This window comes from Hyaloscypha bicolor, assembly GCF_002865645.1.
Source record: "Hyaloscypha bicolor E unplaced genomic scaffold K444scaffold_136, whole genome shotgun sequence".
In the NCBI taxonomy this organism is placed as follows: Eukaryota; Fungi; Ascomycota; class Leotiomycetes; order Helotiales; family Hyaloscyphaceae; genus Hyaloscypha; species Hyaloscypha bicolor.
In genome coordinates this window covers 1148675-1175081 of record NW_020194638.1, presented here as the reverse complement: position 1 = coordinate 1175081, position 26407 = coordinate 1148675, and the positions used below count along the sequence as shown (strand labels likewise).

The 26407-nt window shown below is 49.0% G+C and overlaps 12 protein-coding genes across 12 annotated transcripts; 4 read left to right on the top strand and 8 right to left on the bottom strand.

The window, feature by feature from the left end:
• Positions 1-813: 813 nt before the first annotated feature.
• On the top strand, positions 814-2610 carry K444DRAFT_598525 (general substrate transporter; the record flags this gene model as incomplete). Its single annotated transcript, XM_024878541.1, has 2 exons — positions 814-893; positions 944-2610. 2 exons carry the CDS (start codon positions 814-816, stop codon positions 2493-2495), a joined length of 1632 nt encoding a protein of 543 aa, XP_024730999.1. The 3' UTR covers positions 2496-2610.
• Positions 2611-3103: 493 nt separating this feature from the next.
• On the bottom strand, positions 3104-4752 carry K444DRAFT_618553 (NAD(P)-binding protein). The gene has a single exon (XM_024881344.1). It carries the CDS (start codon positions 4261-4263, stop codon positions 3145-3147), a length of 1119 nt encoding a protein of 372 aa, XP_024730998.1. The 5' UTR covers positions 4264-4752; the 3' UTR covers positions 3104-3144.
• Positions 4753-5307: 555 nt separating this feature from the next.
• Positions 5308-6470, top strand: K444DRAFT_540339 (xylose isomerase-like protein; the record flags this gene model as incomplete). Its single annotated transcript, XM_024875706.1, has 2 exons — positions 5308-5346; positions 5403-6470. 2 exons carry the CDS (start codon positions 5308-5310, stop codon positions 6468-6470), a joined length of 1107 nt encoding a protein of 368 aa, XP_024730997.1.
• Positions 6471-6642: 172 nt separating this feature from the next.
• K444DRAFT_540175 (uncharacterized protein) lies at positions 6643-7772 on the bottom strand (the record flags this gene model as incomplete). The annotated part of the gene is made up of 2 exons (XM_024875687.1): positions 6643-7066; positions 7168-7772. The coding sequence occupies 2 exons, from the start codon at positions 7770-7772 to the stop codon at positions 6643-6645; spliced, it is 1029 nt and encodes a 342-aa protein (XP_024730996.1).
• Positions 7773-8050: 278 nt separating this feature from the next.
• On the bottom strand, positions 8051-9566 carry K444DRAFT_634863 (rRNA processing protein-like protein Bystin; the record flags this gene model as incomplete). The annotated part of the gene is made up of 2 exons (XM_024883801.1): positions 8051-8927; positions 8977-9566. The coding sequence occupies 2 exons, from the start codon at positions 9564-9566 to the stop codon at positions 8051-8053; spliced, it is 1467 nt and encodes a 488-aa protein (XP_024730995.1).
• Positions 9567-11529: 1963 nt separating this feature from the next.
• On the bottom strand, positions 11530-13363 carry K444DRAFT_598508 (cytochrome P450). The gene is made up of 2 exons (XM_024878540.1): positions 12274-13363; positions 11530-12219 (listed from the first exon to the last, which is right to left on the bottom strand). The coding sequence occupies exons 1-2, from the start codon at positions 13224-13226 to the stop codon at positions 11700-11702; spliced, it is 1473 nt and encodes a 490-aa protein (XP_024730994.1). The 5' UTR covers positions 13227-13363; the 3' UTR covers positions 11530-11699.
• An 853-nt stretch (positions 13364-14216) lies between these two features.
• K444DRAFT_598507 (uncharacterized protein) lies at positions 14217-15592 on the bottom strand. The gene is made up of 5 exons (XM_024878539.1): positions 15465-15592; positions 15302-15409; positions 15170-15238; positions 14867-15118; positions 14217-14806 (listed from the first exon to the last, which is right to left on the bottom strand). Exons 1-5 carry the CDS (start codon positions 15585-15587, stop codon positions 14543-14545), a joined length of 816 nt encoding a protein of 271 aa, XP_024730993.1. The 5' UTR covers positions 15588-15592; the 3' UTR covers positions 14217-14542.
• An 887-nt stretch (positions 15593-16479) lies between these two features.
• K444DRAFT_135463 (uncharacterized protein) lies at positions 16480-17300 on the bottom strand. The gene has a single exon (XM_024870501.1). The coding sequence runs from the start codon at positions 17063-17065 to the stop codon at positions 16604-16606; it is 462 nt and encodes a 153-aa protein (XP_024730992.1). The 5' UTR covers positions 17066-17300; the 3' UTR covers positions 16480-16603.
• A 1769-nt stretch (positions 17301-19069) lies between these two features.
• On the top strand, positions 19070-19825 carry K444DRAFT_540366 (uncharacterized protein; the record flags this gene model as incomplete). The annotated part of the gene is made up of 2 exons (XM_024875709.1): positions 19070-19296; positions 19339-19825. The coding sequence occupies 2 exons, from the start codon at positions 19070-19072 to the stop codon at positions 19823-19825; spliced, it is 714 nt and encodes a 237-aa protein (XP_024730991.1).
• A 475-nt stretch (positions 19826-20300) lies between these two features.
• K444DRAFT_598501 (NAD(P)-binding protein) lies at positions 20301-21822 on the bottom strand. Its single transcript, XM_024878538.1, has 6 exons — positions 21716-21822; positions 21189-21646; positions 20975-21101; positions 20834-20917; positions 20681-20767; positions 20301-20608 (listed from the first exon to the last, which is right to left on the bottom strand). Exons 1-6 carry the CDS (start codon positions 21789-21791, stop codon positions 20472-20474), a joined length of 969 nt encoding a protein of 322 aa, XP_024730990.1. The 5' UTR covers positions 21792-21822; the 3' UTR covers positions 20301-20471.
• A 438-nt stretch (positions 21823-22260) lies between these two features.
• On the top strand, positions 22261-23863 carry K444DRAFT_135457 (uncharacterized protein). Its single transcript, XM_024870500.1, has 3 exons — positions 22261-22407; positions 22483-22906; positions 22959-23863. The coding sequence occupies exons 1-3, from the start codon at positions 22306-22308 to the stop codon at positions 23705-23707; spliced, it is 1275 nt and encodes a 424-aa protein (XP_024730989.1). The 5' UTR covers positions 22261-22305; the 3' UTR covers positions 23708-23863.
• K444DRAFT_667717 (uncharacterized protein) lies at positions 23479-26225 on the bottom strand. Its single transcript, XM_024887329.1, has 3 exons — positions 25633-26225; positions 25115-25585; positions 23479-25064 (listed from the first exon to the last, which is right to left on the bottom strand). The coding sequence occupies exons 1-3, from the start codon at positions 25872-25874 to the stop codon at positions 23843-23845; spliced, it is 1935 nt and encodes a 644-aa protein (XP_024730988.1). The 5' UTR covers positions 25875-26225; the 3' UTR covers positions 23479-23842.
• Between the last annotated feature and the right edge of the window lie 182 nt (positions 26226-26407).

The window sequence follows — 26407 nt, the reverse complement described above, 5'->3', positions numbered from 1 at the left end:
GTCATTTGATCGTGGGTGTGGGGTTTGTTGAGGGGGGAAGAGTGGGAGAAGAGTGGACGTGCGGAGTACAGTGCCTCGCTCCGCCCCTCCAAACGCCGACGGGGGCACTTCGGGGGCCTTTCTAGACCCCGACTTAGTGAAACATTTCTCGCCGGCGCTGCCGGAATGACAAACGATCAACACGCCAGCGCGTACCGGTACGGTAGTTGATATATGTCAAAGCTGACATCTGTTCAACTGACGATTGTTACGAGAAATCAGGGTTCCTAGCTCTCAGCTTCCAAAAGTCCAGACTCGAAGGTAGGGTTGGGCATTGCGAATTTTGAAAGCGTTCTTCAAGTGAAGCGTCAGTTCTTCATACCACGATGTTTCTGGTGAGAGCTGATGCAGCAAGGATGCGCCGCCCGACATCATGACATGCCTTTTCCAGGCCTAATTGGTCATCTTCTCACTCTGCTTGGCCTGTCGGGAGAATTTTCTGCCCCAAAGTTGGCGTCTCCACAACCGAAACGGCTGCGGATGGCGAGTCAGTGGACGCACTTCAGCGGGCCGGTCCCTGTTTGTTTTGTGTTACCTTGCCGCTCCCCAGATCTGAGGTTCCTCCTCGGTGCTTGAAAATGGAGTATAAGATAGGTGCTCCGTTGCGAGTTGTCTCTTCCCTTCCCCTTCATTCTCAGTATTCAGCTCTTTTGGGGGAGGCTTCATCTACCACTGCAAGTTAGGACCGAAGAGACCTCTGAAGAGTTATCCTGACTCGTTTCTGGTTTCAACTCCACAGGGTTCCTTGAAAAGGGGACCTCTTCATCGTCCAAGATGAGTATCCTAAGTCTACAAGAAGATAGGCCCACGCCAAAATGCGTTTACAACTACCGAGTGTATACTTGCGCAGCAGTGTAAGTCTCATCGCCCAAAGTGGACGGAAATGATTTTAATCAGTCAACAGCGCAGCATTCTGCGCGGTGATGATTGGATATGATTCTGCATTTATCGGAGGATCTATTGCTTTAGACTCCTTCAAAACTGAATTCAACTGGGCGCAATACTCGAAAGCAGAATCCGACTTGATCTCCGAGAACATCGTTTCATGCTACCAAGCTGGTGCCTTCTTCGGCGCATTCTTCGCCTATGCTGCTGGTCACTACCTCGGACGAAAGAAGGGTCTCCAAGTCTTTTCTGCTGTTTTCATTCTTGGAGCTGGACTCATGCTAGGCGCAAATGGACAGAGAGGTCTGGGTCTGCTATACGCCGGAAGAACCCTTGCAGGTATTGGAGTTGGCGGAGCGTCGAATCTTACCCCTATCTACATATCTGAGCTGGCACCTCCTGCTATTCGAGGACGACTCGTCGGACTCTATGAGATGGGTTGGCAAATTGGAGGCGTTGTGGGCTTCTGGATCAACTATGGTGTCTCTACGACCATGAAGCCATCAAGAGAACAGTGGCTCATTCCATTCGCAATCCAACTCATTCCAGCTGGCCTAATGTTCATTGGTCTCTTCTTCATCCGGGAGTCTCCGCGTTGGCTCATGAGCCGTGGCCAACGCGCCAAGGCCCTCAAGAATCTCTGCTGGATCCGAAAGCTCGACACCAACGACGTCTATATGCTTGAAGAAGTCTCAGCTATCGATGCCGCTCTTGAGCACCAACACGCTACTGTTGGACTCGGGTTCTGGCAACCATTTAGAGCCCTCGCCAACGACCCCAAAGTCTCCTATCGTTTCTTCCTCGGTTGCTCCCTCTTCTTCTGGCAGAACACCTCCGGAATTAACGCCATCAACTACTACTCCCCAACTGTCTTCAAATCAATCGGTATCACGGGCACAAATACCTCGCTCTTCACCACTGGCATCTTCGGCATCGTCAAGGCGCTGGTGACCATCATCTGGCTGTTCTTCCTCATCGACAACCTCGGCCGCCGAAACCTCCTCATGTTTGGTGCTTTCGGCGGTGCTCTGTGCCTGTATTATGTCGGTGCATATATCAAGATCGCAGACCCATCTCATCACCCCACCGCAAATATTACCTCAGGCGGCATATCAGCAATGGCCTTCTTCTACCTTTGGACCATCTTCTACACGCCCTCCTGGAACGGCACACCCTGGGTATACAACTCAGAGATGTTCCCGCAGAACGTGCGAACCCTTGGCCAAGCCTTCGCAGCGGCATCGAACTGGCTCTTCAACTTCCTCGTCGCGCGCTTCACGGCGCAAATGTTCACCGCCATGGGCTACGGCGTATACTTCTTCTTCGCTTCGCTGATGCTGTGCTCTATCGCCTTCGTGTTCTTTCTGCTACCTGAAACAAAAGGTGTGCCGCTTGAGAGTATGGATCGCTTGTTCAGCAAGGATCTGAAGCCAAGGAATGCGCATAAGGTTGTGATGATTGAGTTGAGGGAGGACGAAGAGCAGTTTAGACATAACGTTGAGGGGAGCGGGATTGGGTTGGATAAAGATGAGATGGGGGAGAAGGCGGCGCATGTTGAGGAGAGTGTTTAAATGATTATTGAGGCGTTTTGGACTGGGTTAGAAAGACTTGGGTAGAGGTGAGCTGCATGAAAATGGGCACATACATGTTATATCTTACGACTTAGACGAATATCATGACGAATGGATGTGGTATAAAAGCAAGATCCATCATGTTGAAACATTTCAGAAGATTGAGTGAACTTGTGAAGCGCTAAAGGTTCTGGTCGGATAGCTTTGTTGACTTTCTCCGTTCCGAACAAGCGAGATCGGGGGTCGCTTTAATATACCCAAATAAGCATTTTTGGTGTAAGAGGTCTCTAGTCGTAAACTTGGCGCGAGTTAAGTTTCTGGGCGTACACTTGAATCAAGTAAAGTAGTATGTGCTCGGCTCTAACTTCTCCTGAGGTAGCGAAACTATCTACAAATGGGGTAACTTGAGTAACGGCGTGTGAGGATGATATGCTCTGCCACAAGTAAACCAAGCGAAAGCTGAGTTTCTTGGTCCGAAGGGATTTCTTTTGCTTCTCTGGAATGTCACGATTTTGTGGTTTCAAAGTGTGGTGGTCATAATTGTATCTTTTTTTTTTGTCCTCGCTAAGTCACTTCTAAGCGAGGCACCACCAGCAGACGAAAATGACCTCGCTTTCAAAGGGCAAACTATGCATACATCTTCTATGGTTCATATTCTAGATCTTGATGAATTTATTTCCTTGATCTCGAACCCGTCGATCTCCATCGCTTCACCACTCGCCATGCTCCTCTTCACAGCCTCACAAACAACCATCGCGCTCAAAGCTTGTTCCCCAGTGCAACTTGGTTCTTTCCCTTCCCTCACCACCTCATAGAAGTGCTGAACCTGTAAATCAAATGGAACCTTCGCTCTATCCACCTCCAAATCCTCCGTCGTCAACACCTCATTCCAACCTTCATTACTCCACCTCTTCGAGTCCGGCACGCTCAAACTGCCCTCCATGCCCATGATCCTATAAAAGCCGCCAGCCCCCTCTCCCTTCTCCACATGAGGAATCGTTGGATTTTCGCCCGTCCCAGACTCAAAGTTCCAAGGACTAGGCACCGAATCACTCAATATAAACGTGCCCACCACTCCACTCTGAAACCTCAAGAGGATAGCAGCCCCCTCCTCAGCCTCAAACCCCCTCGTCTTCGCCGTCTCTAATGCACTCACAAGCACAATCTTCCCCAGCAAATACTGAAGTAAATCAACCTCATGAATAAGATTAATCAACACGACACCACCGCTCTCCCCTCTCCTCCACGCCCCGATCCCATTGAAATATTCATCCGGTTTCTTCAAACACCACGTCCCTTGCACCGCAATCACCTTCCCCGAACTCCCCTCATCGAGCACTTTCTTCGCAGCAAGCAGATAAGGATTAAACCTCCTATGATGCCCCACCAACAAGCTCACGCCCTCCCTCTTCGCAGCCTCAATCAAGCCTAATCCCTCCTCTATCCTCGTTGCAATCGGCTTCTCCACCAGGACCGGTATTCCAGCAGCTATGAGCTCGAGGGATAAGGGGACATGTGTGTTGTTCGGCGTGCAGATTATCGCTCCGTCGGGGCGGTGCGGCGAGGAGAGGAGCAAGGAGAGAGAGGCGTAGTGGGCTGTTTGGAGGGAGGAAGCAAGGGCCGCGCCGTGGGGAGCCGGGTCTACGAGGGCGATGAGGGAGGTATTCGGGTTGGAGAGAATGGACTTTGCATGTCGGGGCCCGATGAGGCCGCCGCCTATGATTGCTATGTTGAGTTTTGAGGAGGATGAGGGAGTTAAGGTGGTCATTGTGCTTGCTGTAGGATTAGAGGAGTGAGGCAAGGTCTCTTTTCGTCCAAAGCTGTACTAGAAAGCATAAAAGAAGTAGAGAACAGAGAGGGGGGAATTGAAGAGAAGCTATTGGTAAGCTTTACCTATTCAATACTCGTTACCTTGTGCTGGTGAGATACTACTAAATTCAAGCCGAGTTCGCAGGGCGGGGGAAAAGGGCAGTCCCCGCACTTCCCCGTGCCTCTTTTCATCCCCGAGTCATTCTCTGGGACAGTTGCATCTGCATGAATAATCCCGCTGCTTTCGTTTGGGGATTCTTGGGTGTGCCAGACGAGAGGAGAGGAGATGGGCGTTGGACGTGACGTCTTGGCAGATCTCTCGCTTTAAGGTTAAAATTTCTCCCGCCGGAAAAACACTCAACCCTGCGACGATTGTCCTCCTCTTGCCGACGTTCACCTCCACCATCCCCATTGCATGAGCCAAAAACGACTCAATGTCGTGCATCAAAACGACGGCTGGACTGCGTATTCTAGAAGGGTATTCGAGCGCGGCTGCCTATCTCTCTGCGATCTAGTTTCAAGGTCGGTGCAAGGTCACTGGCCGAGAAGTCCGAGGTGAAAAGGGGGGGATGGGCAAAGCCGTGGATATCCCTCTTAATGCTTTAACCACGTTCTCCACCTGAGGAGCCTTGGAGATGGAGAAGGGTGAGATAAGTTGATAAGCGTCTTGGACTTGTGGCGCGGAGACGGGTTTCTTATTTCTTCTTTCATACCTCTTACCGGTACTCGTTTGTGGTCTTACTTGACCTCCTCGCAAATTCCCTTTAAATAGATTATTTTGTGAAGATCTCCGAAGACTAAGACTTCATCACGTTACTTGAGGCTCAGTCCCAGCTTCAGGTCTTCTTATATCCACTTCTAATTCCTGCCTATCACTTATCTGCGAACCCTCCGTACATCAAGTCTCTCCCGTCCTCAACATCCGAATTTACTGTCACTTCTGCCTTCACATCACTGTCCAAAGATCGACATCAACACGTTTCTATAAAAATCAGCCACAGAGATGTCTTACAGACCGGCAATCTGCAGCATGTCCCTCGGTGTAAGTCCCTTCACCACCCTCTATCTTCCTCCCGATCCTTGACTAACACTCCCCAGCGTGCCTGGGCACACCAAATCCCCCCCAAGTTCACCGCAGCAGCCACCTCCGGGTTCCCAGCAATAGAAATCTTCTTCGAAGACCTTCTCTACCTCGCCTCCAGCTTCGCCGGCGGCGCCACACCTTCCAACCAGATCCTGGCCGCACACCAAATTCGCCGATTATGCGACTCGCTCCACCTAGAGGTCATGGGCATAGGCCCCTTTAACAACTGCGAGGGCCTCCTGGACCCCGTTGTCAAAGCCGCAAAACTTCAGGAACTTACCCTCTGGTTCGAGATCGCGCGGATATTGGGGACAGATGTAATTCAGATCCCTTGCACGTTTATGACCGAAGGCGTCACTGGCGATATCTCGATCGTTTCGAAAGATTTGAGAGAAATTGCCGATATTGGAGCCGCACAGAAGCCACCGTTTCGATTCGCATATGAGAATTTATGCTGGGGTACTTTCAACGATACGTGGGAGAAAGCATGGAGTGTCGTGAAGGCTGTCGATAGAGACAACTTCGGGATGTGTTTGGATACCTTTAATATCGCTGGACGAGAATACGCGGACCCTGAGCGGGCAGATGGGAAGGTGGAGAATGCGGACGTGGTGTTTAGAGAGAGTATGAGGAGAATGGTGAAGGAGATTGATGTTAAGAAGGTGTTCTATGTTCAAGTTGTCGACGCTGAGAGATTATCCAGACCATTGGATAAGAGCCATGAGTTTCATGTCGAGGGGCAGAAGCCGAGGATGAGTTGGAGTCGGAATTGTCGGTTGTTTATATGTGAGGAGGATAGAGGGGGTTATCTCCCTGTGATGGATGTGCTGCATGCGATTTGTGATGAGAAGGAGGGGCTGGGGTATAAGGGGTGGATTTCGATGGAGTTGTTTAATCGGAGTTTGACAGTGGAGGGGAGCCAGGTCCCGGTTGAGCATGCAAACAGGGCGATGGAGTCTTGGAGGAAGATTGTCAAGGCTATGGCATGGGAGGGTCAAGTTGAAGTTGTACCGGTAACGAGAAAGCCGGTCAAGCAGATCTTTAAGGACAGCGAAGTTGTTGAAATCTCTGCAAGGTTATAGATGCACCATGGACTTATTCAATCAAATATTTACAAGACGAAATGTCCTTTGCTGATGTAAGATTACACATAAAGTGAGAAAATTACCAGTCGTTCAAGACAAGACTCCAGTACACCCGCCCCGCAGCTCTTAGGAATCACAAACATGCCTCAAATGAGCCGCTTTATACAGCTCACCACTCAGCCATCTTCCCCGTCTCCTCCGGCCTTGGCTCCATCAAAAACTCCAACCGATCCTCAACCGTCACCCTGCCCTTCCTCTTGCCAATAACGGCGTGTCTAATCGCATCCCTCCAATCCGCAAACCAGACCTCCTCTTCCTGAACGGCACATCTCCTCCCTGGTTCACCTCTCGCGATATCCGCGTACGGCCACACGCTCTTAATAACCTCGTACTTCTTGGTCCCCGTGAAGACTTTAGCGACATTAGAGAAGAATCTGTTGACTTTATCTGGCGAGTGGACTACAACCCGGGAGTGCGTGAGAGGGAACGAGATCTGGACGTGTCCTTTGTAGGAGGTGCTGGAGATGAGGGAGAGGAGGCGGCCTTCGAGGTAGGAGGTGTCCCAGTTTGTTACGATTCTGTCCAATGCAAACCTATTCTTCTCATCAGCATTCAAATTTTATGCTCCGCTTCCTTTCCCGTTCCCTTTTTGAGGGAAATGGAAATGAGGGGATATAGGGGAGGGGAGACGAACTGCTTTATACCCGCAGAATCCTCACAATACCCCCTACACCAGTCCTCCAACCCTGCCTTCTCCGGAAAACTACTCTTCTTAAAATCCCCCCTATACCCGGTCTCCCCCTTGCCAATCAACTTCACGTAATTCATCCTCCGTTTCTCATCCTCTGGCACAATTAGGTTCATGATATTAACACGGACGTCGAAATCTATTTCATTGTTTGTGCTGCCGTATATGCGGATCGTCGGTTTTGGCGGGATGGAGGCCAGGGATTGAATTAGTTGGAGTAAGGAGGTTGGATAGGTTGATAATGGGGGCGTGTAGGAGGTTAGTGTTGTGAGGTCGGTGGAGAGCGTGAAATTGGGAGGTGAGTAGAGTGTGTAGTCGAGTCGAGGAAGGCCTGGGTAGTTGGGTTGGGGTTGAGGGGCTGGAGGAGCGGTCATCTGAGGGCTGGTGGGACCAGAGTACGGGGGAGGGGTATTGGGTCTTTCATCATCGTGCTCGGTGGGCGTTGAGGATTGTGGTTGTGAGGAGGATCCGGGTTGTGATATGGGGCGGTGGACGGCGTAGGAGGGTTCCGAGGTGTCTTTTTGTGGGATTGGGGGTTGAGAGGAGGACATCTTGCTGGTGGAGGTCTCAATCAAGGTGCTCAATGGAGCAGGATCAATTTCAGAGAGAATGTGAAGAAGAGACGTTGAATTAAAGACGAGGTCTGCCCATGATTTAAGGCTGATCGGCGAGGCTGAAGATATCGGGGACGAATGTGGCGCAGCGTTATATCGCTGCCTAATCCCAGTTGTCGTACCCCTCGCAAATTGGAGCTCTTTTAGGATTAAGTTGCTTGGCGGCAAAAATCAATTGGGAAAATTAAAGGGTTTTGATTGTGTGAGGTCTGAAATTAATCTACCATCATGGTATCATCGCCCCCGAAAGACGGTGGTTCCGGTTCGATAGGTACCCCTCTACCTCTCCCCTCCAACAGTTCTCTCCTAACCTCTGGACCGATTTTGGAATGTCCTTTTGTCAACAAGAGATCCAATAACGCCTCTCTTTGGTCTTCGGTGATATCGTTCCTGTATCTTTGTGCAAACGCCAATAAACATTGGTGCCAGATGACTGGTAATCTAATCTCCTTCGATCCTGGTCCCGAAACCCCTCCCGTTGCATCTCCAATATCCTCGGGCTTCACACTCGCAGGGTCCACACTTCGAAATCGTAGAAAGTGGAAAACGAGAGCATCGATGACTTGGTATGGCAGCGCGTACTTTTTCTCCAACAGAGCCCTGATGAAGATATTCGTTGCCCCGCCACCTTCAGTTCTCGCGGACGATTCCTGGGCTGCAATATCGCAAAGTCCTTTGATAGCTGCTGCTGAGTGCAGAACTGGCACAGAGACTCGTACGAGGACCGCGGAAATGATGTGTGCTTCTCGAAGTGTGCAAGTACCGCTTCCGACTAAAGGAAACAGAAATCCCTTAAACCATGCTGCAGGCTTATATAATCCCTTCTTCAAAGCATAGAACAGATGCACGTTCAACTTTTTCGTCTCGTGTATTTCTTCTCGTACTCGTTCAAGGATCACCATCTCCATAAATCGTTGTGCTGTGGTCGGCGTACTCGATACAAATATCTTGGTTGCTTCGTAGCATGCGTTCGGTGTCCATTTTTCAGGTTGAGTGATTTCGAGGATATCTTCCCAGTGAGGAACGGTGGGAAGGATCTTGAAGGGTTTTGGTAGTTTTCCGGACTTGTATCGCGATAATATCAGGCCAATTCTGTCATCGAATTAGCAATTGAGGAGAGACTGGCTTTGGGAAGTCATACTTTGAGTACACCTCCACAACCTTCGCAGGTATCTCAAAGTCCTCATCTATCGGTCCAGGCGCATTCTGTGCCACTCCTCCATTCGCAGCTTGTGCCGCCTCATGCGCAGCAATCTTCTCCAATATCAGGTCCGCCAAATTAGTCCCCGGTCCTTCATCTGCATCGTCCGCCTCTCCACCCCAACCTGTTCTTAATAAAGGATCCTCTTCCGTCGGAAAGAATTTGCTGAAAGTCTCCAAATCATCCGGAGCCAGTTCTATCTCCTCAACCTCCTCTTCATCTCCCCAAGCCTCAGCATCCTCAAATGGTTCCTCGTCTTCTTCACCGCCAAATCTCGACTCAAAGTCAAAAGCAGTACTTGGCTTCTGGACCTGATTCTCCTCCGCATCCTCATCCGCTAATTCTTGTCCAATTCTCAGGATCTTTCTCGAGGCTTTCGAATCCACGAATTGTTCTCCTTCATCTTGATGTCTGGACTTTCTCTTCCCAGGTCTGTTTTTCAAGGGGCCGATGGCTGTGAGGTCTTCTTCCAGGGGGTTGTGTCGTCGCGCCTGTCGCTCAGCAGATACTGGAGTCATGGCTTTTGGCATTGTGAGATTCTTGGGGAGTTGTGGTGAGATAGAGTTCGAAGATGTTTTGCTAACAATTTTTTTAAGATAAATTCGGAAAAGTTGCGATAATGTGGCGCTAAGATAAACGATAGAAGGTTTCACTGGCCAACCGCCCAAACTACTCAACCGCCCAAAATTAAAATCTTAATATTTAATTAACGCCTTGATAAAAATTTAATTCCTATTAAATACTAATACTTTATAGTATTCTCAACCCCCTAATGGCTATATATTACTTTAAAAGTATGTGATATTGCTAAAATTATTTATTTAGTAGTATTTTTGGCATTTTCTTACTAATTTTTATCCCGCTATCTTTATCCCTTACTAATTTCTATATAATTAATTAAATATCTTATATAATGTCCTAAATTCTTTAGTAATATATAGCTTAATATAAGAGAGTATATTAGAAAGTTTTTTGTATTATTATAATAATATTTCTTATTGAATTTTCTTTGAGGTAAGAATTAGTAACTTGCATTTAGTAGAATAATAAGACTAAATTTAAGTACCTAATTCTTGGAATAAAGAATCGCTTATATTACTTAAATATTTAATTATAATTTAGATACTATTTAATTTTTTGAATATAAAAGCTCAAATATTAACCGAATTTACTATTATATAATAAATCTTATAAACTATTAAGGGCCAGCCCTATACTTCCAATTTTCAAATATAATACTAAATAACTGCCTCTTGCCTCCCTAATAAATACTATCTTGCCGCTATATCTTATTCCTTTAGTTTCGCTCTATTAATTCGATCTCGAAGGATTTCGTATATAATTCCATACTCTCTTGCGCATTTTCGAATAGATTTAGTCTTCTTGCTAGTATTATAATTGTGAGGCTCCCAATATAGCAGGGTGCTACGCAAGTAGTCAAGGTAAAGGGGTGGAATATAGGGTAAAGTATGAAGTGAAGCGTGGAAGTATAATTGATTCCAAGAACTGGTTCTCAGTAATAAACTAATCGATGCCCATTTCCAAAGCTCGCATGCCTCCATATATAGAATCTAGTGTTCCGCTGGATGTACGGAAGCACTAGTCCCAATTTGGGAGTGCGATCCCACATAAGCACTAGCCTAATTAGGCTACTAAATCCAGCTGGACGCTCGTCAATGTGGGCATCACAATAATCGAGATAATTATTATGGGCCATCTGTAATTGCATACTCTCAGAGAGCTTATTAGAATTATCCGGAAATTCGGCATAGTGATTTTTCTTTACAGGAATATTGAGGGGCTAAAAAAGCTTCAGAAAATAATTAATTTGGTAGTAAAATATTATATGGGTGTTGAATTATGATTTTTTGAAGGTAGCGATTTTGGGCGGTTGAGTAGTTTGGGCGGTTGGCCAGTGAACCCTTCTACTGTAAACCCCGCCAAAACTTGATGCCTGAATTTCTGCCTGACCTCAACCCACTCCCTTCTCGCTCCTTCTCGCATTATTTTTAACGTCTTTCTACTGTTTGGTCACCTCAGTAACAGTACTCTACTCTCGATATTCCAGAGGGCATACTCGCTTTTCGTTTTCAGCTATGTCAGCATTGCAATAGGGAAGGCCTTGTCTTGACCTCAATCTCAAAATGTCACATATCAGACGGTTGTTGCTAGAGGAAATGCTTTGATATGGGTGAGAAATGAAAGATGAGAGACGGGCGAAGAGTCAACGAAAGACCAACATGCAAGAGCAAGAACATTTATACCATGGAAGATTATGTTGCTGTCATTTCTCTATCTTTCTTTTGCGACTGGATGAGAGGAAACTATTCCACTTTACCAGGTGGTTCAAAGACAGCCATCTCGTATGGACAGACAATCATTTGAGAACCACATATAGTCTGATACGATTCTGTTTCAAAATTGCTAGATATCAGGACAATTATTTACTGCTTCATAAGAGTCTGGGCCTTCTCTTCCTGGGCACTGTGTGATGGCGCATTTCATATTTACCGAAGAGCAATTGCTTCGGGATACACACCTACTGAGGTACAGAGTCTAATAGTACGACTCTCAGTCTGAATCCATTGGCGAAGGTTGACAGGGGATATTATAATTTAGCCCTGCTTTGTTCCATCTTAAGCCCCTTTCCACTTCCTACCCCTTCACCCCTCCCAAACAAGCTCAATTTTCTCCCCCTTGACACTACTATTGAACCACTCATAAATCTCTACCTTCTCCTCCTTACCACCCGGTGTCCTCGCACCATTCAGCACATCCCCCTCGACAATCCTCTCCGTGGCCCAATACAACTCCGTCATCGCCAAATTCCTCGCTATACACGCCCTACTCCCAGCCCCGAAGGCAAAGAAACTCTTACCCATTTCCTCCGTAACCTGGTCCGGGAGCCATCGTTCCGGGATGAAAGAGTGTGGTGAGGGGAACACGGTAGGGTTAAAGTGCAGGGAGTAAGCTGAGATACCGACGATTGTGCCTGGAGGGATGGTGATGTTGGAGAGAGTGAGGCCGGCGGGGGGGACGATGTGTGGGAGGCGGGTGGGGTTGGCCATGCTGATTCGAAGGGCTTCTTTTACTACGGCTGAGAGGTAGGGGAGGGATTGGGCGTCTTGACGGCTTTCGCCTGCTTGAGCGTTGGTTAGGAGTTCGGTGCGAAGGGTCTCATATCTAATTTTCATGAGCTGAAAGTTAAGAGAGGATTTGAAGAGGAGTGAAACGGACTTGTCAGAGTTCAAGGCAAGCTGTCGGCATATCGTAGCAAGATTCATTCCCGTTGAATCCGTACCCGCGAAAATCAGATCTTTGCACTGGGCCTTGACTTCGGATCTCTCTAAGCCAATTGCCATCAATCGACCGGGGTAATTCGTCGCTCCTTTTGGAGTAGAAGACACAAGGTTGTCGACAAATTTGTCAACCACTTCCATGGACGTAGCTGTATGTTCATCCGGGACAAGCTTCTCGAGCGCCCATTCAAGGCAGGTGAATGCTGTGTTCGGGAGGTAGAAGAATCGCCCCACAGCCACGAAGGCATCTACGAAGGCGGAGACTGAAAGCCGGTTTCCTTTCTCTGCGGTAGCGTTGTAGTTTTCTTGGAACAGGTGGGTGGAAACAGCGTCAACTGCAAGAGAGCGTGCAATGTTGAGGATGTTGACAGGACGCCCGGTCTTAGCTTCTTCTTGCATGCGAGACACCATGCGGTCTACACAGCCATATATTGCTGCTTCGTTCTCCCTTATGCTTTTCGTTGAAAACATCGAAACCACTGCTGTAGCTCTCGGCTTTCGATAATCCATATCCGTCGTCGAGAAAATGGTTTTATGGCCATCGATATCAAAGTTCGCGTAACATGGTGCCTTGGTGAAACCTCCTCTTGTGACATAGATGGGTGCTATAGCTTCCGCATCGCTGATATCTACTTCATTCGGGGAGACACGAACGTACGGTCCATATTGCTCGTGGAGCTTGTGGATGGTGCTTGCTTCATCCCCAATATATGCGTGGTAGTAGAGCCATAACGAGGTGAGTTTTGGGACCAGAGGTCCTGGGATATGCGAGATTGGATGGAAGATGGCTCGATAGATTGAGCGGGCCAGGAGGAGAATTGTGGGGATCGCGAGAATGGTGAGCAATGGGTGATTGATGGCGTTACCCGGCAGGAGATCATGAAGAGCCATCGTGTCGAAATGCTGCCAGAGGAATTGATGTTGTTGTGAGACTAGGTTTCTGAGGCTAAGAGTCACAATGTCTTTTGCATCACCCCGCCGGCAAAACGATTTGATGTCATGAGTCACAGAGGGATGTAAAGATCGAGATAAGAAAACGTAAACTTAAAACGCCATTCTGTCAGATGTCAACTAACGGCCAGAAGCGGGTTTCTTTGTTGGTATTATCTTTCTCCAATTAGAGCTTTACAAACCTGAAATGTATGATGGTCAGAATATGCATCGAGGTCTGGGACGATCAAGACCCCGCCAATTACCGACGCGGGGCTTGGTCCGTGCAGCCTATTTCGGGCTTCGTGAAAGGGAGAAAATACGTCTTTTTCTTTCTTTCCTTTAACTGTCTCACGTTCGCGGAAATAATTCACTTCCAATTAGGCCTTTCGAATTCAGCTGCACCACCCGTCGAGAGATTTAAGCATCGCCAGTGCAATGCCAAGTGCGAGTGTGAAGAAATGAAAGCCCTTTCCATCGCCTGCAAAAGGGCTTTCAAAATCTTCTTGCTTTTATCCCTCGATCGGTTTCTCATCTAGCTTCATAATAGCTCCTTTTGGGAGAACTAAGGATGTGTATCCTCGATCAAGGTTTGGATTCGTTCTTCCGTACTAGCCTGCTGGTCATGGAAAACCTATGTGAACAATCCACCCCTGTTGTTAAGCGAGCCCCTTTTCCCATCCCCATTCTTCACGTCTTCTCCCCAACAACACCGGCTTCTGCAGTCAAAACTTCATGAAGTGGTTTGGCTACATCACGATCTCCATTTCGAACATCCTTGTGCTGCTAAAAAGCCCAGGAAGCCCCATATGTGATTCGCAGTGTCTCAATCTCCTTCCTCCTCCTGGAAGAAGGAAAACATGTTGCTGTTGCTAACTCATCCTAGTGGTCCGGCAGCAACGAGCTCGAAGCCAAGGCTTCAGCTGGGACCTTGTTCTCGGAGGCCGGGGCGGCTGTTATGGCGGGGTTTGCGCTGTTTACTGTTTTACTGTAAGAGATGGTTTGAGGCTTTGATGTAGAATGAGGTGTGGAAAATGGGTGTAGATATGGAGGGTTGCACCATTTCAAGCATTGCATGCATGGATCGCGAGCCGGCTTGGAATGAGCTTCGTACTGAACACGAGATTACTTGCTGTAGAGCACCGTAATTGCATGCACTTGACATGCACTTTGCACGTCTCGTCACTTGAACTGTAACCCCAGTTAGAACTTTGGGGAAGGATATTTGATTGCGTCTCTCCGATATTGTTGCGTGTATTTGTCTTACTTTGTGTCCCTCAAACCTCGTACTTTGGATCATTCTTCGCACCATCATACTTCTGCAAGGTCAAAGTAGAAATATCAACGCCGTCCATAGTCCGGACATTAATCGGCATGACCGGATCCTCCTCTCCATCCTCTACCTTAACACATACCGAGACTCCGCATATCTTGCAGAAAGAATGCAGCGAATCTTCGGACAGGAATTTGTAGTCTGTTAGATTTTCTGCGCCCTGGATAATGACTGCGGATTTTGGTGGATAGATCCAGAGATCGCCGTTCTGGGTTGTTTGTCAGATGGAATGGGCAAGAGGGGACGGCGAGGGAGGATGGAGACGTACACGTGAGCAAAGACTACAATTACAAGACATAACCTTCTGTTCCTCTAGCGGCTTCGTCTTCACAGCATACGCAACAGCACCACAGTGGCAATTACCATTGCAGATTTTCTGATCCGGTTGCAGGTTATCGGCGTCTGGGTGAGATGGGAAAGGCGGCGCCTTATATTGCGGCTCGACGGCGGCGAAATTCACAGGAGGATTGTCGTGCTTATTGGCTTCAAAATATTCATGGAAGTTTTTGAGCATTCGGATCTGGGGGCGTTAGTGTGATGTTTGCGAGGGTTGGAGGGAGGGAAAGGGTACATTGATACCGTTTTTGGTCTCGCCCTTATTCGTGCGCCCCATGACCGATGAGCCGCATTTGGGACAGAACTTCCGAGTATGAGATTAGATTTGTAAATTCTTCATGATGAAAAGTTGGGCGAGTGAACGCACGAGATGTGTGAGGTATTTGCGCCCGAATTGATATTCTGTCAAGGTGCCTTTGCCTTGATGCATAGTGATGTCCTCGTCTTCGATAGGCCACATCCCTATAATTCCTTTCTATGGAGGAAAAAGATTAAATTGTGTGTTTGGGAGTGATAAAGATAGCACTTACCTTTTGACACACGCTGCAATTACAGGTGTGGTAGGGCTTCGAGGGCATTTTGACGGTGAATTTGAATCCCCCGCAATGGCAATTGCCATCATAGGCCTTGGGCTCTGGAAGTGGAGTCTCCATTGTTGTGTGAATTGAGGTTGTGAATGAGTTGCGAAAGGTGAGTGATGCTAATAATAAAGAGGGGCTGCTTGGGGAAGCGAGGGGGGTGCCTGCTGCCTAATTTGTGGACGTCACTCCCGAATACGGGACAACTAGATTGTTGTGGAGTAGAATTCGCTGATGCTCGTACTACTACATCTTCATCAGAACGACTATAATTCGACCAAGACTATTTAGTTAGTAGGATTCCCTCCATAGACAAACGAAACATTTGAGGTAGAACATCTGAACGCTAAAAGACTCGGTCACTTTGTCTTCCCACTTGTTCGCCGTGTCCATAGTTTTTCCTTGCCAGCAAGTCTCCAAACAATGCACCTCAGCCAAAGACATCCACCCAATCTGATTTCACGGTATCTGATGGGACATAAATCTGCCAATAATAGGCAAGAGCGAGAACCAGCGTTGTCAGCGCGAAGAATAATTGAAGGCTAGCAAGAAAGATCGGGTCTTTTACCGCTTTCGCCCAGGTGTCCGGCCGGCGGGAAGATTTAGATGTGCGAGGAATTGAAGTGCCAGAGACTAGATCACGGTTGGGGAAGGCATGAAGCGAGATCTCGAAATTTGGTCCAATTGTTTCGGACAGGAGAGGAGAGTGAGAAATTCCCCCCAAGCGCTGCCAAGGATAAGGGTGGTCAACAGCACGATCGCTCGGGCCGAAAAGGGTACAGCACCATCCTGGTTTTGAAAAGGGTCCAGAAGCGATTAGCGGAAAGGAGACATCGAGTATAAGTTGGCTACAATGAGTGATACAAAGATAAAGATGAAAAGCCAGCGCCAACGCCCATGCGAACCTCCCCGAAAACTGAAGCACTCCTGCACAACTGTGAGAGCGCCAAAGACTGAGGCCATTGACCACCCAGGCGAGCTAATAACCATAATCGAGAAGTATACAATGCTGATAAGCGTGCCAAGGAATCTGTGCATAGCATGTGTGTAGAATGACATTCTGATAAGCCAAACCGAGAAGGCTAGCTGAGCTAAAAAAGCCAGATTGTATATCCTTTGAGAGATTCTCTTTGGCATGCCTTGGTTCTAAGGCTCAATGTCGTACCAGCTCTCAAAGGGGGGTGGCCTTCGCCGCGGTCACACACGATTGAGATCGCAGTGAAGAAATAACACAAAATGAATATCCAGTTCCAGGCCAATATCCATGGAATTCCAGTACAGGCATTTGGGTTGATGAATTGTGGCAGAGGACCAAGAACAAATAGGACGATGGTCAGGACACTAAGGCGTTCCTTTTTCTTTTCAAGGCCCGTTTCTTTGCGGAAGCACCGCACTGCTTCCAAGGATGATAGCCTCGGACGTGAGAAGAGCGTCAGGGTGAGTAGCCACATCTGCATGACGAGAAGATCGGCTAGACACAGTATTGGCGAAGCTCGCAATAACGAGAACGGATCGGAGAAGAGTGAGTTTGATGATGAGGACGATTGAGTCATGGTGCTCAATGCAATGGTGAGGAGAGCCCAGAGGGCGGATTGCCATCATAATTGTGAGGGCGAGCCTGGACTGGAGATGGGAGGGACGGTTCCATTGTTTGGAATTGGACAAGGAAAATTCTAGGAAGGCGTGTCGCTCATCACTGATGAAATTTTGAAATGTTGTGAAGTATGTGCTTGCGTAAGGCTGGGAAGAACTGCTCTCCAGCGCCAAGCCTCATATCACGTGATATTTGAACCATTCTCGCCAGAAATTTGAAAGGGGAGAGAAGAGAAATACAGATGATAGAGCTTCACGCAAGAAGCAGATCTCGATGGCATGCATTAACTAGGACCCAATTCTCCCGGGATTCTTAAGGTCTGTTGCTGACACGTGACCAGCCACGTGCATCAGTTCAGTGGTGTCTCAGGTGAACCTGGGTCCCTATCCAAAAGCGTCATTATGCATTTCGGCACAATCCCAAACAGCCATCAAGCTGAGGCATCTCACTCAGCATAAATGGAATAAAAGAGAAGGTGGGTTGAGCACATGCTGATGGATTGAGAGGTGTGTCTGATGATCCAGACCTCGACTGCGAGAGTGGGATGATGTCAACGCTTTGCTGCACCCAATGCAGTTTCAAATGCAGAAGATTTCGACGGTACTCCGAGGGGAGGTTGATGGGGGAGGGGGGGCTTCAGTGATACAATGCAAGGCTGGAGGCGCTCGCCCGAGCAAGCATGAAGCAGGCACAGCAAGCAAGCAAGAAAGGCGAGACGCGTTTGGAGTGAAGCTTGCCCTGGAAAGCTCTAATAATAGTAGTCTCCACGTGATAAGCATCAGCAACGCCTCCAGTTCCCATCGTCGATTCCTGTAGCCATTCAGCAGCCAGAACGGCCAGACGTGTACTGGAATCGGAACCTGGCAAATATGCTGACGTTGAGGCAATTCCCAACAAAGCTTGCTTGGGCTTCTGGTCGGGCGTCACACATGGTGTGGATGTTTGGATGTGGCACTCTCTTATCGCGCTGCATCATGCACGCTTGAATCACCGCCCAGCTTTATCGCAGCTACTCGTGCTACTTTCACCTTAGCTCAGCTCGGTGCTACGTACCTTAGACCCCGCCGAGCGCGCTTGCTGCAATCTCTCCAATCTCCCTCACACACCTCACACCTCACACCTCACTCAGGAACAGGCTAACCCGTGTCATCGCTCGCGACAACCCGGAATGGCTGCTCTGTGTCTCGCACTCTGTTATCTTGCTGCTTCGGTCCGGTGATACCGAGGTCATCAGCTTAGCCAGCCTTGGACAAGGGCTTCGATGACCGCCCGCCATCGGGCCTTGTCTGGCTGATCCCAAGTCAATAAGACCAGACGCGCCCTCCCCATCTCTCCTTCTCTTCCTCTCCCCATCTGGAACCCAATAACCCAACATCCATCAGCTATTCAGACCATTTCTCATATTACTACTTGCTATCTTCTTTTCAGTCGCGGATAATTCCATTCATTTGCCAATTATCCTGTTTCCCTCTTTATTAGCTCAGCCTCCTTGAGTCACTCGCCGTTCCCCAACGCGGCCCCGTTGCATCTCTTTGTCTTACAGCCCGCGCTCGTCATCTCCCAGCATCACGAACCACCACTTAACTGTGCGTGGTCTGCGCCTTCCTTCCTTCCAACTCGAGAATCTATAGTCAGCCTCGTGGTGACTCGCTTCGAGTAGCACAGTCATCCGGCGGGACTTCCCTCGTTTCGACAACGACCCTCTTAACAACGCATCTCCCTGCTTCCTTCCTCCATAAACCCGCGAATAACGAAATTGAAAGAATCCGAAAGATTGGTTCTTGTTTGTCATTGGGCACCTGAAACACCGAGAACAAAGAGCGATTCCCTGGATTGGAACATTCGTGAATCCACTACTACTTCTCAAAGCAAGCTTTATCAACACAGCCAGTTCCATCAACCGTCACTTCCAACCATTCCTTCAACAGAACAACAAACTACCAACTCGATACTATCACTGAACATGTCTGCTACCTCAACCAGAAGCCCAACATCCCCTCTTGAGCGTCGCGATATCCGATCAGACTCCCTCCCATTCAAGCGGGAGAAGGAACACTCCCAGAAATGGAGCAACGGTCACCGCCCCTTGGCCGGCGCCCAGATCCCCTTCTCCTCTGAACTCGACGGCACCGAGCAGCAGCTCCCCTTCCCAAAGGACAAGGTCCGCCCAATGAAGCAATGGAGCTCGATGTAAGACCTGACCCTATCCACCAATCCACAAGTCACTAACAGAAACAGCATGCACAAGTCCCACGCAAACAAGAACCCAAAGCCAAACGGAAACTACACCTCCTCCCGCACAGCCCACAAAGTCTCCGCCGTGATCGAATCCAATGACCACACCTCCTCCCCACTCTCCAAATCCCTCCTCGAGCTCCTCCCCGAACATACCAACAACACCAACTCCCCAATCCAAACCATGATCCACACCAACTCCGCCTCTGACGCCGAGGTCCTCTATAGCTTCGACAGCAGGGGTCCCAGCCCTGGTGACAAGGGCCGAACGGTCGACCTTGGCGGCTTGGTCGAGCTCGCGGAGCAGAAATGGGTTAGCGAGCAGACGGAGCGCATTGTGAAAGGCGAGTATGAGGTGTTGGATAATGAGGGCGAGAAGACCGTTCTTGCGAAGGGGAAGAAGAAGGGAAGCCCAAAGCAGAGGGCTACTCCTGTTGTGGTGAAGAGTGTTGTGGATGAGGATGATGGATTCGAGTTGATCTAAGCGACGAGGGTTCCATACTTCTCTGCTTGCACACACCTCAACATCCCTATTGCTCTCCTTCTAGCACATGCTGCTTCTCCCTTGTTTGTTTAATCGATGGATGGACTTTTGAATGGCGTTTGGTACTGGTCGGACAGGTGCATGGTATAGCTTACCCACTCGGGAAGGATAGCTTACCCCCCTTTATCTTCTTTTCGGGACGCGCACATAGCCTACCCTGTGTACATTTATTATACTAGGGAAGGATGGCTAGACTTTGGTTACGGTGTTTGGATTTGGATGGTGAATTGCATAGCTTACCCTGCTAGAGCAGCTTGGGAAGGATAGCTTGATGCCCTGGGTTAGGTTCTGTTTTGGACTGCATGGAGTGTATAGAGATACCTATTATTGGCTTGCGATAGTCTTGCTCTTGCGCGTATGATTTTTAATATGCTTTGCGAGGGCAGGACAATAGATGATCTTTTGTACAATGCAGCTCTTTTGATGTGATTATTGAAATGACAACCTCCCTTGAGACGGATTTCATTGTAACTTGTGTCACCTGGACGAGTGTCTCTCATTCATGCCTTGTGGTGTGAACGCTCAAGCATGCCAAGGTTTCTCGCTGTTTTATCTGAAAGTGTGTGACCTAGGGAATAAGGCCCCTTTATGCATATGCGAATATCTCTCCAACGAGCTTCTCGCTCAATGCCCAGAGCTGGTCGCGGTTCGAGGCTCCTTTTGCGTGCGAGAGCAAGGTCTCCGTGCTGTCTGCGCAGTTCTGCAGGAAGGCGCCTGAGTGTTCTGGTGTGGTGGCTATCAGTGTTTGATTATGAGGAATGGTGGATGGGAACGTGGTTAGAGAAGACCTCTTACCTTTCAATTCGGGAGCCAGGGCTGCGTAGAGGGTTGTCGATGCTCCTTGTGCAAGTGTTTTTGGGTCTAAGGGGTGGAGTGGCTCCCCTGAAGCCGTGGTGTTAGCTTTGCAAAAAAGGCGTTACCAGAAGCGCGGGCTTAGAAGTGGTGTACCATTCATGGCTGCAACTGCGATCTCATACCCTTCTCCGAACATCTCTGGGGTGACGTGGGTCTGAAGCTTGGTGTCGACAACCACTGCCGTCTTCAGTTAGCATTCGTCTTTGCTTGAATGCTGAAGGGAAGGAGACTTACATCCAGGATCAACAGAAAACGCCAAAACGCCTTTCCCCTTCAACTTCTCCGCTAGTGCGGAAGCGAACAGAATATTCGCCGTCTTCGACTGTCCATACCCCAGCCATGGATTGTATTCTTTGCCATCCTATCGACGTACCGGTCAGCAGTTGAATCCTCTCCCATTTTCACAGCAAAAAGTTCATTGAAAGGGTTGGTTTGAGGAGTATCCTACCTTGAAGTTCCAATCCTCGAATCTGATGCCGCTACTCACATAGCCCCCACTACTCACATTCACAACCCTCGCCCCCTCAGCAGCAAAGATCTTATCCATAAGCAAATTTGTCAACAGAAAATGACCAATGTGGTTTGCTGCAAACTGCATCTCGATGCCATCGACACTTTTCTCATAATCCTTCACCGCCATAACTCCAGCATTGTTCACCAAGATATCCAGTTTCTCAATCTTGCCATTAATCCCTTTCGCAGCCTTCTTCACAGAGCTCAAATTCGTAAGATCTAGCTCTTCGAAAATCACTTCCGTTGATGGGGAGATGGAGTTGATCTCATCGATGACGGGCTGGATTTTGGTCAGGCTTCGGCCGACGAGGATCAGTCGACGCGGCTTGCCGACGGCGAGGGAGAGAGCGGTTTGAGCGCCAAGACCGTGTTCTGAGGGGCCGGTTATGAGGACTAGGGGTTCGTTAGTGAAGTGTAAAGAGAGAAAGGGAGATGAAAGGGTACGGAGACACGGAAACTGACTTGTTTTGCCAGCAACGGAGGAGGCGAAGGCTTCAACGACTTCGTCACCGGTTGTCTGGGCATTGAAGAGTGTCATTATGGATAACTTGCGAGATTGTATCTAAGACAAAGAGCTTTTGGCTTGACGAGAGTGAAAGTTGTCTGGGATTGAGAAAGATAGAGGTGTGATCAAAAGAAGCAGAGGACTTTGACAAGTACATCCGGTTGTTTTTATATGACAAAAAACCCCTCCTTCATAGTGACCAATGATTTTACATCGAACAAGATGGAGAATCTCCGAAGCAGACGATTCCTATTTCTTCTGGGTATGGCCGAGGAGGTCTAGGGCCCACAACACGGCAAGAACCCATCATCCAACACTCGCAAGTTCCCTTTCTTGGAAAACTTATCGCGAAACGTTCCAGAAACATCAGGGTAGTTACCTTGCAGCATCCAAAAAGTCCGTGTCAGAGGCGTTAAATGTATATGTAAGCTGACCCTTCCTCTCGGCCCATTCCCAATCGGGTTATTGCCGAGTGGGTTCGCCCTCCTTTGAGCATTTCAACTCACCTCTCTTCATCACAACTCCAACCAGCTCACCGATACCAAAAATGTTTACAACTCTCCGATACGTCAAGGACACGGCTCTTGTTCCCGAACGAGAAGGGCATGTACTTGCTCATCTAGCGTGCAAAGCGTGCCGTTCCAGAAAGGTAAGTCCCGTCTCTGCAGCTTGCAAAGTCCACTGTCCATTCTCAGTCATGGAAGTCTGATTCGATGATTTGCAGTTGAAATGCACCGGAGAAAGCAACGGCTGCCGTAGGTGTCTGTCTAAGGATGTCACGTGTACCTACCCTGACCCTTCCCAAAGGACCCGGTCTAGGGACATTCAGAAAAGAGCCAAGACAAAACTGGCTTCTCAGGTCCCGCTACCCCCGGCTTCTGTAAATACCAAAGATCAAGTCTCAGACCGAACTATTGCCGGTCACGAACTCACTCCGGCCCCTCCAAGTCCTTGGGCCGGAGCTGCATTCAAACGCGGGAATGATGGGTCCTTCCTTGATGCCTTTCTCGGAGATGGGTCCATGAGTGAGGAGCTTAGTTTCCTGAGTGAAGATATGCAGGTTGAGGGGGCGGGATTCTTTCCTTTGGATCATTACTCTTGCTTGGATGACTTTCTTGAGACGGGGTGGAGCACTTCAGCTTCTTCTGGTTAGTTCAATACTTTCAAGTCTGTTTGGAGATTTTCCTGATTTCTGAATAGGCCTCGTCGACAACTCCCCTTTTCTGAGTTCACCATTTTCAACTTATGGACCCCAACTCGCTTCCAGCACGGCAGAAAGGAGAAAATCTCCAGAACCACGCATTTTGATGCCCACCACACCCAACACGCCACCTAACCTCTTACCCACCAGCTCCTCTTCCCTCTCGCCTTCGCCCTCTCCCAATCAAACACCGCCACCATGCAACTGCCTCCCCACCGCCCTGCAAATGCTCTCCGCAATAACCATCAACGAATCCAGCATTCGCAACATCCCGCGCACAATCCGCCTCAACAAATACATCCTCCAACAAAGCAAGACACTCTTCTCCTGCACCTCGTGCTCCGACACCACTGCGGCGTCAACAATGACGATCCTCACCGTGCTCTGCCAAAAGGTGATGTCGTCGTACGAGCACGTCGTCTCCTTGCTCGCAAGACAGTATTATGCGCTGCATCACTTGTCAATGGACAACGTCCCTACCTATCTTCGAATCTTTGACGATGTTGAAGTTGAGGAAGGACGGAGCGAGCAGCAATTCCAGCTGAGCGAGTACGAAGTTGAGAAATTCGAGGAGCCGTGTTTGTTCTCCGGGCTCGTGGCGCTGCAGCTTGGTATTCTTAGAGCGTTTCTACTGAGGTTGAAAGAGGCGCCTGAGAGATTGGCAGGTGAGTATTTCACGCTTTTGGATTCGGTGGACAAAAGAGTTATGAAGCTGGGACGGTTTTGTAGCGCCAGTTGTGAAGTGTAGTTTCTTGTTGAAGTTTAACTTGAATTATATAAATGATATAGTACATGAGAAATGAATTACATTACAGCCAGCAAAGAGCAGCCTGTCTCCTAAGCCAAGTCATTACCCCGTTCTAATTGACAACACTTCTTATGTTTATAGTAAGATCAGCAGTCCCACGGCAACAAAACCAACTAAAGCCAACCTGGCATTCTCTTTTCCGCCCGCACCTGTAAATGGTTTACTCGTAGGCGTTATCTTCGCAGTTCCCACTGCCGTCCCATTACTTGATCCTCCTGGCACACTCGGAGTCGTGCTTGGAGTCGCAACAACATGCCCAACCACCGTCGCGGTCCCCAAATTCAGATCAGCGGTCCAATTTGGGTAGGCAACAGGGAAGCTGGTAGCGGTAGGCATGGTATATGTTGGGTTGACGAACGTAGGGACATAGACCGTGTGGACGAGTTCCTCGGAGACAGGTATGAGAGGGAGGGGCGAGACGAGCGCGGTGTGGAGGACAACTTGAGCCGAGACGGATTGTGAGGTATTGGCGGCGAGGTGGGAGGGGAGAGTTGTTGGGAGGATGGCGCCGTACGGACAGACAGTTGTGTAGAGGATTGAGGTGCTGGTTAGGATTACCTCCGAGGCGGCGGAGGCGGGGCAGTGCAGGACGGTGCTGGAGCAGGAGGTTACCGTTATGTAGTTGGTGGTCCAGACGGTGGATGTTATGAGGGAGGCCGGGGAGGTGATCGTGCTTGTTGCGTTTGAGAAGCCGGTTTTGATTGCGAGAGACGTTGTTGGTGCTGGTGCACTTGTGGCGTTCGAGGAGCCGGTATTGGTTGCCAAAGTTGAGTTTGCTGATGTCGAGATGGCGGCAGCGACGGTTGCAGTGGTACTGCCTTCGAGGAATATTCCGCCAGGAGTGCTGCTCGACGTCGTGTACGTGGGAGACGCTGTATTCGCAGGTAATGGAGATACTATCGTGGAGATCACTGATAGTGGGGCACTTGTTGGGAGTGCAGGAAGAGAAGATCCGTGAGGGCGAGTGACGCATAGACTGGGGAGAGGGAGTTTCAGGAGAGTGGTGACGACTGCAGGGGCTACTCCCATGCTCATGTAATCGAGCTCGACGACAGCATGAGCATATGCTCCCACGTTGACATCAAGACACTCGGTGATCTCGAGTTCGCAGGTTGGTGTAGTGTCAAGTGTTGCTACGTACTCAATGAGATCTGCGTAGACACCCAGAGAGAAATCGAATCCTGTTCCAAAGATAGCAACAGTTGTTCCAGCTTGGACTCTGACACGAAGAGCAGCTTTGAAGGTTGCGGATCCAGAGGTGCAGATGATGGGTAAGCTGTTAGTCTCGCCACCAGTGCTGCGAACTGGTTAGCTCTAGGCTTGGAAGAACGAGATGATGTAACTTACAATCCATGATCAATAATCTTTCCTTCAAGAGGGTCAACAGTGATATAAGCACCCTCTGGGAAAGCAAATTCAAAACCTGCTTCAAGATCGATCTCAGCCGTCAAAGAAAAAACCAAGTCGACGAAAAGTACGAGGCCTATTGAGACATCCGAACTGATAGCGATGCCAGCAGGCGTCTCAGAAGTGAAGATGGAATATGTGTAAGTAACGGTATCTGACGCAACGAGGTCGAATTCAAAGTGACCGCCAACATCAAGAAACTCAATCTTGACCTCGATATCGAAAGCATTAACAACAGTGTCAACAGGGTCCTTGAAGAACGAAATGATATCGTGGATAAAGTCTTCATGTTTATCTACTCCGTTTGTTGTGACGAGTGCCGAGCCCCAAGTTCTGCAATCTACACACTCGAGTTCCAAAAGGACAGTGTTTGTAATACCAGGACTATGAGGTACTGATTCGGCAACACCTCTGTTGACGAATCAGTTGAGGCACACGAGCCTTGGATAATTACTTACAGGTTGAAGAGAACGTCCTTCACATGAGACGTTGCAAGACTGTGGTTACCTAGAACATGCGACTCGAAGCCCCTTTCCCCGATGGTAGGAAGGACATCGATATTCCTCAAAACCATCGGGTCAGCCCGTGACCTAGCGGCCAGGGGATAGACCTCGACGTCTCTGGCCACCACCGGGCCTGCCCGTGACCCCACGGCCAGGAGGCCTCCCACGAAAAAACAAGTGCGAAGAAACGACGACATGGTAAGGAGCGTAAAAAACCGAAAACAGAGAAAGAGTGTAGCTGAGAGATCTCGAAGAGCAATAACAAGGCAGCAAAAGAGTGTGAGAGTGCAATGCGTAGAAACTTTTCATGTCTTCGGGCTCCCCGAGACTTATAGATGAAAACATGTAGTTGCACACGGAAAGAAGAGGAGGGTTCGGACCCTTGTAATCGAGGAAAGAGCCTCAAGGAGACGTGAATGGACGAACGAAACCCCACGAGATGAACGCCATCTCGGCCCTTTCAGCACCTGAAACGATTCTACCTATGGGCTCCTTCCCTTCGTGTGCCGGTCATATCTTGGGAGACTCTTGTGATGTTTGCAGCAGAATGCGGGGCCTGGGATGACATTGAGGCGAAGCAGGAGACGGCATTGACGATGTCAAGCATCCTGGCTGACCGTTAGGTCTTCCAGAAGTTCCGGGGCCAATCTGAGCAGGTCGTGGCGCTTGCGGAACGCAAGGTGAATGGCTTCCTTTCTTGCATTCAAGGGGTAACACGAAGGCAGCTTGG